This window comes from Ambystoma mexicanum, chromosome 9 (genome assembly GCF_040938575.1).
Source record: "Ambystoma mexicanum isolate Mex_15411 chromosome 9, UKY_AmexF1_1, whole genome shotgun sequence".
In the NCBI taxonomy this organism is placed as follows: Eukaryota; Metazoa; Chordata; class Amphibia; order Caudata; family Ambystomatidae; genus Ambystoma; species Ambystoma mexicanum.
In genome coordinates, this window is record NC_090931.1 from 9,640,485 (window position 1) to 9,650,124 (window position 9,640).

At 60.1% G+C, this 9,640-nt stretch overlaps 1 protein-coding gene across 1 annotated transcript; it reads right to left on the reverse strand.

Moving 5' to 3' along the window:
- Nucleotides 1-1,554: 1,554 nt before the first annotated feature.
- Nucleotides 1,555-9,376, reverse strand: LOC138487211 (mucin-5AC-like). The gene is made up of 7 exons (XM_069613851.1): nucleotides 8,877-9,376; nucleotides 7,797-8,464; nucleotides 6,765-7,734; nucleotides 4,537-5,057; nucleotides 3,480-4,440; nucleotides 2,313-2,998; nucleotides 1,555-2,216 (listed from the first exon to the last, which is right to left on the reverse strand). The coding sequence occupies exons 1-7, from the start codon at nucleotides 9,374-9,376 to the stop codon at nucleotides 1,555-1,557; spliced, it is 4,968 nt and encodes a 1,655-aa protein (XP_069469952.1).
- Nucleotides 9,377-9,640: the final 264 nt, after the last annotated feature.

The window sequence follows — 9,640 nt, forward strand, 5'->3', positions numbered from 1 at the left end:
CCACCCCCTTTCTATTCACCTCAAGCACATTTTACACTTAATCAGTGTAGCCCAGACTGACTGCTGGGAGTGAGGTCACATGACAACCTGTGAGCCTTAACCCTGCTTCTTTCTGCAGGGTGTGGCGTTTGCCCAGTGTCTACCTCGGCTCGTTGCATCTCGTCTTAATGGCTGCTGGCCAATGCCTTTGCGCTCTTCTCTGCCCGCGCAAGGTAAGAAATGACCAGGCCCTGCAAAATGCAGAAGAGGGGTTCAGAAACTGACACTTGATTACACACCCAAACAGAGTGACGTAACAAGTGCACCTGAGCTGGCTGCCCAGGACTGAGAGTGAGGTCACACATGCATCTGAGCTGGCTGTCCAGGACTGAGCGTGAGGTCACAAGGGCACCTGAGCTGGCGGTCCAGGGCTGGAGCGTGAGGTCACAAGTGCACCTGAGCTGGCTGACCAGGGCCGGAGTGTGAGGTCACAAGTGCACCTGAGCTGGCTGTCCAAGGCCGGAGCGTGAGGTCACAAGTGCACCTGAGCTGGCTGTCCAGGACTCGAGAGTGATGTCACACGTGCATTTGAGCTGGCTGTCCAGGGCTGCAGCATGAGGTCACACATGCATGGGAGCTAGCTGTCCAGGGCTGGAGCGTGAGGTCACACGTGCATTTGAGCTGGCTGTCCAGGGCTGCAGCATGAGGTCACACATGCATGGGAGCTAGCTGTCCAGGGCTGGAGCGTGAGGTCACACGTGCATCTGAGCTGGCTGTCCAGGGCTGGAGACTGATGTCGCTGGGATAGCGGAGCTGGCTGTCCAGGGCTGGGGCGTGAGGTTAGATGAGGTCACACGTGCATCGGAGCTGGCTGTCCAGGGCTGGAGACTGATGTCTCTGGGATAACGGAGCTGGCTGTCCAGGGGTGGAGACGGATGTCATTGGGATAGCGGAGCTGGCTGTCCAGCGCTGGAGACTGATGTCGCTGAGATAGCGGAGCTGGCTGTCCAGGGCTGGAGACTGATGTCGCTGGGATAGCGGAGCTGGCTGTCCAGGGCTGGAGACTGATGTCCCTGGGATAGCGGAGCTGGCTGTCAGGGGCTGGAGACTGATGTCACTGGGATAGCAGAGCTGGCTGTCCAGGACTGGAAACTGATGTCACTGGGATAGCGGAGCTGGCAGTCCAGGGCTGGAGACTGATGTGGCTGGGATAGTGGAGCTGGCTGTCCAGGGCTGGAGACTGATGTCATATGGGATAGCGGAGCTGGCTGTCCAGGGCTAGAGATGGATGTCGCTGGTATAGCGGAGCTGGCAGTCCAGGGCTGGAGACTGATGTCGCTGGGATGGTGGAGCTGGCTGTCCAGGGCTGGAGACTGATGTCGCTGGGATAGCGGAGCTGGCTGTCCAGGGCTGGAGACTGATGTCGCTGGGATAGCAGAGCTGGCTGTCCAGTGCTGGAGCATGAGGTCAGATGAGGTCACACGTGCACCTGAGCTGGCTTTCCAGGGCTGGAGACTGATATCGCTGGGATAGCGGAGTTGGCTGCCCAGGGCTGGAGCGTGAGGTCAGATGAGGTTACACGTGCATCTGAGCTGGCAGTCCAGGGCTGGAGACTGATGTCGCTGGGGTAGCGGAGCTGGCTGTCCAGGGCTGTAGACTGATGTCGCTGGGATAGCAGAGCTGGCTATCCAGCGCCGGAGACTGATGTCGCTGGTATAGCGGAGCTGGCTGTCCAGGGCTGGAGACTGATATCGCTGGGATAGGGGAGCTGGCTGTCCAGTGCTGGAGACGGATGTCGCTGGGATAGCGGAGCTGGCTGTCCAGGGCTGGAGACTGATGTCGCTGGGATAGTGGAGCTGGCTGTCCAGGGCTGGAGACGGATGTTGCTGGGATAGTGGAGCTGGCTCTCCAGGACTGGTGACTGATGTCGCAGGGATAGTGGAGCTGGTTGCCCAGGGATGGAGACTGATGGGCTGGAGACTGATGTCGCTGGGATAGCGGAGCTGGCTGTCCAGGGCTGGAGACGGATGTCGCTGGGATAGCGGAGGTGGCTGTCCAGGGCTGGAGACGGATGTCGCTGGGATAGCGGAGCTGGCTGTCCAGGGCTGGAGACTGATGTCTCTGGGATAGCGGAGCTGGCTGTCCAGGGCTGGAGACTGATGTCGCTGGGATAGCAGAGCTTGCTGTCCAGGGCTGGAGACTGATGTCGCTGGGATAGCAGAGCTGGCTGTCTAGGGCTGGAGATGGATGTCGCTGGGATAGCAGAGCTGGCTATCCAGGGCTGGAGACTGATGTCGCTGGGATAGCGCAGCTGGCAATCCAGGGCTGGAGACGGATGTCGCTGGGATAGCGGAGGTGGCTGTCCAGGCCTGGAGACTGATGTCGCTGGGATAGCAGAGCTGGCTGTCCAGGGCTGGAGACTGATTTCGCTGGGATAGCGGAGCTGGCAGGCGAGGGCTGCAGACTGATGTCGCTGGGATAGCGGAGCTGGCTGTCCAGGGCTGGAGACGGATGTCGCTGGGATAGCGGAGCTGGCTGTCCAGGGCTGGAGACTGATGTCTCTGGGATAGCGGAGCTGGCTGTCCAGGGCTGGAGACTGATGTCGCTGGGATAGCAGAGCTGGCAGTCCAGGGCTGGAGACTGATGTCGCTGGGATAGTAGAGCTGGCTGTCTAGGGCTGGAGATGGATGTCGCTGGGATAGCAGAGCTGGCTATCCAGGGCTGGAGACTGATGTCGCTGGGATAGCGGAGCTGGCAATCCAGGGCTGGAGACTGATGTCGCTGGGATAGCAGAGCTAGCAGTCCAGGGCTGGAGACTGATGTCGCTGGGATAACAGAGCTGGCTGTCCAAGGCTGGAGACTGATGTCACTGGGATAGCAGAGCTGGCAATCCAAGGCTGGAGACTGATGTCGCTGGGATAGCGAAGCTGGCTGTCCATGGCTGGAGACTGATGTCGCTGGGATAGCACAGCTAGCAGTCCAGGGCTGGAGACTGATGTCGCTGGGATAGCACAGCTGGCTGTCCAGGGATGGAGACTGATGTCACTGGGATAGCGGAGCTGGCAGTCCAGGGCTGGAGACTGATGTCTCTGGGATAGCAGAGCTGGCTGTCCAGGGCTGGAGACTGATGGGCTGGAGACTGATGTCGCTGGGATAGCAGAGCTGGATGTCCAGGGCTGGTGACTGATGTCGCAGGGATAGCAGAGCTGGCAGTCCAGGACTGGAGACTGATGTCGCTGGGATAGCAGAGCTGGCTGTCCAGGGCTGGAGACTGATGTCGCTGGGATAGCGGAGCTGGCTGCCCAGGGCTGGAGACGGATGTTGCTGGGATAGTGGAGCTGGCTGTCCAGGGCTGAAACGGATGTCGCTGGGATAGCAGAGCTGGCAGTCCAGGGCTGGAGACTGATGTCGCAAGGATAGCGGAGCTGGCTGTCCAGTACTGGAGACTGGTGTCGCTGGGATAGCGGAGCTGGATTTCCAGAGCCGGAGTGTGAGGTCACATGTGCATCTGAGCATGCTGTACAGGGCTGGAGACGGATGTCCCTGGGATAGGGGAGCTGGCTGTCCAGGGCTGGAGACGGATGTCGCAAGGATAGCAGAGCTGGCTGACCAGTACTGGAGACTGATGTCGCTGGGATAGCCGAGCTGGTTGTCCAGGGCTGCAGACGGATGTTGCTGGGATAGCGAAGCTGGCTGTCCAGGGCTGGAGACGGATGTCGCTGGGGTAGCAGAGCTGGCTGTCCAGTACTGGGGATTGATGTTGCTGGGATAGCGGAGCTGGATGTCCAGGACTGGAGACTGATGTTGCTGGGCTAGCAGAGCTGGCTGTCCAGGGCTGGAGACGGATGACGCTGGGATAACGGAGCTGGCTGTCCATAGCTGGAGACTGATGTCGCTGGGATAGTGGAGCTGGCTGTCCAGGGCTTGAGACTGATGTCACTGGGATAGCGGAGCTGGCTGTCCAGGGCTGGAGACTGATGTCGCTGGGATAGCGGAGCTGGCTGTCCAGTACTGAAGACTGATGTCGCTGGGATAGTGGAGCTGGCTGTCCAGGGCTGGAGACGGATGTCACTGGGATAGCGGAGCTGGCTGTCCAGGGCTGGAGACTGATGTCGCTAAAATAGCCGAGCTGGCAGTCCAGGGCTGGAGACTGATGTCGCTGGGATAGCGGAGCTGGCTGTCCCAGGCTGGAGACTGATGTCGCTGGGATAGCGGAGCTGCCAGTCCAGGGCTGGAGACTGATGTCACTGGGATAGTGCAGCTGGCTGTCCAGGACTGGAGACTGATGTCGCTGGGATAGCGGAGCTGGCTGTCCAGGGCTGGAGACTGATATCTGTGGGATAGCAGAGCTGGCTGTCCAGGGCTGGGGCGTGAGGTCAGATGAGGTCACACGTGCATCGGAGCTGGCTCTCCAGGGCTGGAGACTGATGTCTCTGGGATAGCGGAGCTGGCTGTCCAGGGCTGGAGACAGATGTCGCTGGGATAGCGGAGCTGGCTGTCCAGCGCTGGAGACTGATGTCGCTGGGATAGCAGAGCTGGCTGTCCAGGGCTGGAGACTGATGTCTCTGGGATAGCAGAGCTGGCTGTCCAGGGCTGGAGACTGATGTCGCTGGGTTAGCGGAGCTGGCTGTCCAGGGCTGGAGACTGATGTTGCTGGGATAGCGGAGCTGGCTGTCCAGGGCTGGAGACTGATGTCCCTGGGAGAGCGGAGCTGGCTGTCAGGGGCTGGAGACTGATGTCGCTGCGATAGCGGAGCTGGCTGTCCAGGACTGGAGACTGATGTCACTGGGATAGCGGAGCTGGCAGTCCAGGGCTGGAGACTGATGTCGCTGGGATAGTGGAGCTGGCTGTCCAGGGCTGGAGACTGATGTCGTATGGGATAGCGGAGCTGGCTGTCCAGGGCTGGAAATGGATGTCGCTGGGATAGCGGAGCTGGCAGTCCAGGGCTGGAGACTGATGTCGCTGGGATAGTGGAGCTGGCTGTCCAGGGCTGGAGACTGTTGTCGCTGGGATAGCGGAGCTGGCTGTCCAGGGCTGGATACTTATGTCGCTGGGATAGCAGAGCTGGCTGTCCAGTGCTGGAGCATGAGGTCAGATGAGGTCACATGTGCATCTGAGCTGGCTTTCCAGGGCTGAAGACGGATGTCGCAGGGATAGCGGAGCTGGATGTCCAGGGCTGGAGCGTGAGGTCAGATGAGGTCACACGTGCATCTGAGCTGGCAGTCCAGGGCTTTAGACTGATGTCGCTGGGATAGCAGAGCTGGCTATCCAGCGCTGCAGACTGATGTCGCTGGGATAGCGGAGCTGGCTGTCCAGGGCTGGAGACTGATGTCGCTGGGATAGCGGAGCTGGCTGTCCAGGGCTGGAGACTGATGTCGCTGGGATAGCAGAGCTGGCTGTCTAGTGCTGGAGCATGAGGTCAGATGAGGTCACATGTGCATCTGAGCTGGCTGTCCAGGGCTGGAGACTGATGTTGCAGGGATAGCGGAGCTGGCTGTCCAGGGATGGAGACTGATGGGCTGGAGACTGATGTCGCTGGGATAGCGGAGCTGGCTTTCGAGGACTGGAGACTGATGTTGCTGGGATAGCGGAGCTGAATGTCCAGGGCTGGAGACTGATGGGCTGGAGACTGATGTCGGTGGGATAGCGGAGCTGGCTGTCCAGGGCTGGTGACTGATGTTGCTGGGATAGCGGAGCTGAATGTCCAGGGCTGGAGACTGATGGGCTGGAGACTGATGTCGGTGGGATAGCAGAGCTGGCAGTCCAGGGCGGAGACCGATGTCGGTGGGATAGCCGAGCTGGCAGGCCAGGGCTGGAGACTGATGTCGCTGGGATAGCAGAGCTGGCTGTCCAGGGCTGGAGACTGATGTCACTGAGATAGCGGAGCTGGCTGTCCAGGGCTGGAGACTGATATCTGTGGGATAGCAGAGCTGGCTGTCCAGGGCTGGGGCGTGAGGTCAGATGAGGTCACACGTGCATCGGAGCTGGCTCTCCAGGGCTGGAGACTGATGTCTCTGGGATAGCGGAGCTGGCTGTCCAGGGCTGGAGACAGATGTCGCTGGGATAGCGGAGCTGGCTGTCCAGCGCTGGAGACTGATGTCGCTGGGATAGCGGAGCTGGCTGTCCAGGGCTGGAGACTGATGTCTCTGGGATAGCAGAGCTGGCTGTCCAGGGCTGGAGACTGATGTTGCTGGGTTAGCGGAGCTGGCTGTCCAGGGCTGGAGACTGATGTTGCTGGGATAGCGGAGCTGGCTGTCCAGGGCTGGAGACTGATGTCCCTGGGATAGCGGAGCTGGCTGTCAGGGGCTGGAGACTGATGTCGCTGCGATAGCGGAGCTGGCTGTCCAGGACTGGAGACTGATGTCGTATGGGATAGCGGAGCTGGCAGTCCAGGGCTGGAGACTGATGTCGCTGGGATAGTGGAGCTGGCTGTCCAGGGCTGGAGACTGATGTCGTATGGGATAGCGGAGCTGGCTGTCCAGGGCTGGAGATGGATGTCGCTGGGATAGCGGAGCTGGCAGTCCAGGGCTGGAGACTGATGTCGCTGGGATAGTGGAGCTGGCTGTCCAGGGCTGGAGACTGTTGTCGCTGGGATAGCGGAGCTGGCTGTCCAGGGCTGGATACTTATGTCGCTGGGATAGCAGAGCTGGCTGTCCAGTGCTGGAGCATGAGGTCAGATGAGGTCACATGTGCATCTGAGCTGGCTTTCCAGGGCTGGAGACGGATGTCGCAGGGATAGCGGAGCTGGATGTCCAGGGCTGGAGCGTGAGGTCAGATGAGGTCACACGTGCATCTGAGCTGGCAGTCCAGGGCTGTAGACTGATGTCGCTGGGATAGCAGAGCTGGCTATCCAGCGCTGCAGACTGATGTCGCTGGGATAGCGGAGCTGGCTGTCCAGGGCTGGAGACTGATGTCGCTGGGATAGCGGAGCTGGCTGTCCAGGGCTGGAGACTGATGTCGCTGGGATAGCAGAGCTGGCTGTCCAGTGCTGGAGCATGAGGTCAGATGAGGTCACATGTGCATCTGAGCTGGCTGTCCAGGGCTGGAGACTGATGTTGCAGGGATAGCGGAGCTGGCTGTCCAGGGATGGAGACTGATGGGCTGGAGACTGATGTCGCTGGGATAGCGGAGCTGGCTTTCGAGGACTGGAGACTGATGTTGCTGGGATAGCGGAGCTGAATGTCCAGGGCTGGAGACTGATGGGCTGGAGACTGATGTCGGTGGGATAGCGGAGCTGGCTGTCCAGGGCTGGTGACTGATGTTGCTGGGATAGCGGAGCTGAATGTCCAGGGCTGGAGACTGATGGGCTGGAGACTGATGTCGGTGGGATAGCAGAGCTGGCAGTCCAGGGCTGGAGACGATGGCGCTGGGATAGCGGAGCCGGCTGTCCAGGTCTGGAGAGTGATGTCGCTGGGATAGCGGAGCTGGCTATCCAGGGATGGAGAATGATGTCGTTGGGGTATCCGAGCTGGCAGTCCAGGGCTGGAGAAGGATGTTGCTGGGATAGCGGAGCTGGCTGTCCAGGGCTGGAGACTGATGTCACTGGGATAACAGAGCTGGCTGTCCAGGGCTGGAGATGGATGTTGCTGGGATAGCAGAGCTGGCTGTCCAGGGCTGGAGACGGATGTTGCTGGGATAGCAGAGCTGGCTGTCCAGGGCTGGAGCGTGAGGTCAGATGAGGCCACACGTGCACCTGAGCTGGCTGTCCAGGGCTGGAGACGATGTCGCTGGGATAGCGGAGCTGGCTGTCCAGGGCTGGAGCGTGAGGTCAGATGAGGTCATACGTGCACCTGAGCTGGCTGTGCAAGGCTGTTGACTGATGTTGCTGGAATAGTGGAGCTGGCTATCCAGGGCTGGAGACAGATGTTGCTGGGATAGCGCATCTGGCTGTGCAGTAATGGAGACTGATGTCGCTGGGATAGCGGAGCTGGCTGTCCAGGGCTGGAGACGGATGTCGCTGGGATAGCGGAGCTGGCTGTCCAGGGCTGGAGACTGATGTCTCCGGGATAGCGGAGCTGGCTGTCCAGGGCTGGAGACTGATGTCGCTTGGATAGCGGAGCTGGCTGTCCAGGACTGGAGACTGATGTCGCTGGGATAGCGGAACTGGCTGTCCAGTACTGGAGACTGATGTCGCTGGGATAGAGCAGCTGGCTGTTCAGGGCTGGAGACGGATGTCGCTGGGATAGCGGAGCTGGCTGTCCAGGGCTGGAGACTGATGTCTCTGGAATAGCGGAGCTGGCTGTCCAGGGCTGGAGACTGATGTCGCTGGGATAGCAGAGCTGACTGTCCAGTGCTGGAGACTGATGTTGCTGGGATAGCAGAGCTGGCTATCCAGGGCTGGAGACTGATGTCGCTGGGATAGCAGAGCTGGCAATCCAGAGCTGGAGACTGATGTCGCTGGGATAACAGAGCTAGCAGTCCAGGGCTGTAGACTGATGTCGCTGGGATAGCAGAGCTGGCTGTCCAGGGCTGGAGACTGATGTCGCTGGGATAGCAGAGCTGGCAGTCCAGGGTTTAAGACTGATGTCGCTGGGATAGCGAAGCTGGCTGTCCATGGCTGGAGACTGATGTCGCTGGGATAGCAGAGCTAACAGTCCAGGGCTGGAGACTGATGCCGCTGGGATAGCGGAGCTGGCTGTCCAGGGATGGAGACTGATGTCACTGGGATTGCGGAGCTGGCAGTCCAGGACTGGAGACTGATGTCTCTGGGATAGCAGAGTTGGCTGTCCAGGGCTGGAGACTGATGGGCTGGAGACTGATGTCTCTGGGATAGCAGAGCTGGCTGTCCATGGCTAGAGACTGATGTCACTGAGATAGCAGAGCTAACAGTCCAGGGCTGGAGACTGATGTCGCTGGGATAGCAGAGCTAACAGTCCAGGGCTGGAGACTGATGTCACTTGGATAGCGGAGCTGGCTGTCCAGGGATGGAGACTGATGTCACAGGGATAGCGGAGCTGGCAGTCCAGGGCTGGAGACTGATGTCGCTGGGATAGCGGAGCTGGCTTTCCAGGGCTGGTGACTGATGTCGCAGGGATAGCAGAGCTGGCAGTCCAGGACTGGAGACTGATGTCGCTGGGATAGCAGAGCTGGCTGTCCAGGGCTGGAGACTGATGTCGCTGGGATAGCGGAGCTGGCTGTCCAAGGCTGGAGACGGATGTCTCAAGGATAGCGGAGCTGGCTGTCCAGTACTGGAGACTGGTGTCGCTGGGATAGCGAAGCTGGCTGTCCAGGGCTGTTGACTGATGTCGTTGGGATAGCGGAGCTGGCTGTCCAGGGCTGGAGACGGATGTCGCAAGGATAGCGGAGCTGGCTGTCCAGTACTGGAGACTGGTGTCGCTGGGATAGTGGAGCTGGATGTCCAGGGCCGGAATGTGAGGTCACATGTGCATCTGGGCATGCTGTACAGGGCTGGAGATGGATGTCGCTGGGATAGCGGAGCTGGCTGTCAAGGGCTGGAGACGGATGTCGCTGGGATAGCAGAGCTGGCTATCCAGGGCTGGAGACGGATGGGCTGGAGACTGATGTCACTGGGATAGCGGAGCTGGCTGTCCTGTAATGGAGACTGATGTCGCTGGGATAGCGGAGCTGGCTGTCCAGGACTGAGCGTGAGGTCACACCTGCATCTGAGATGGCTGTCCAGGTCTGGAGACTGATTTCTCTG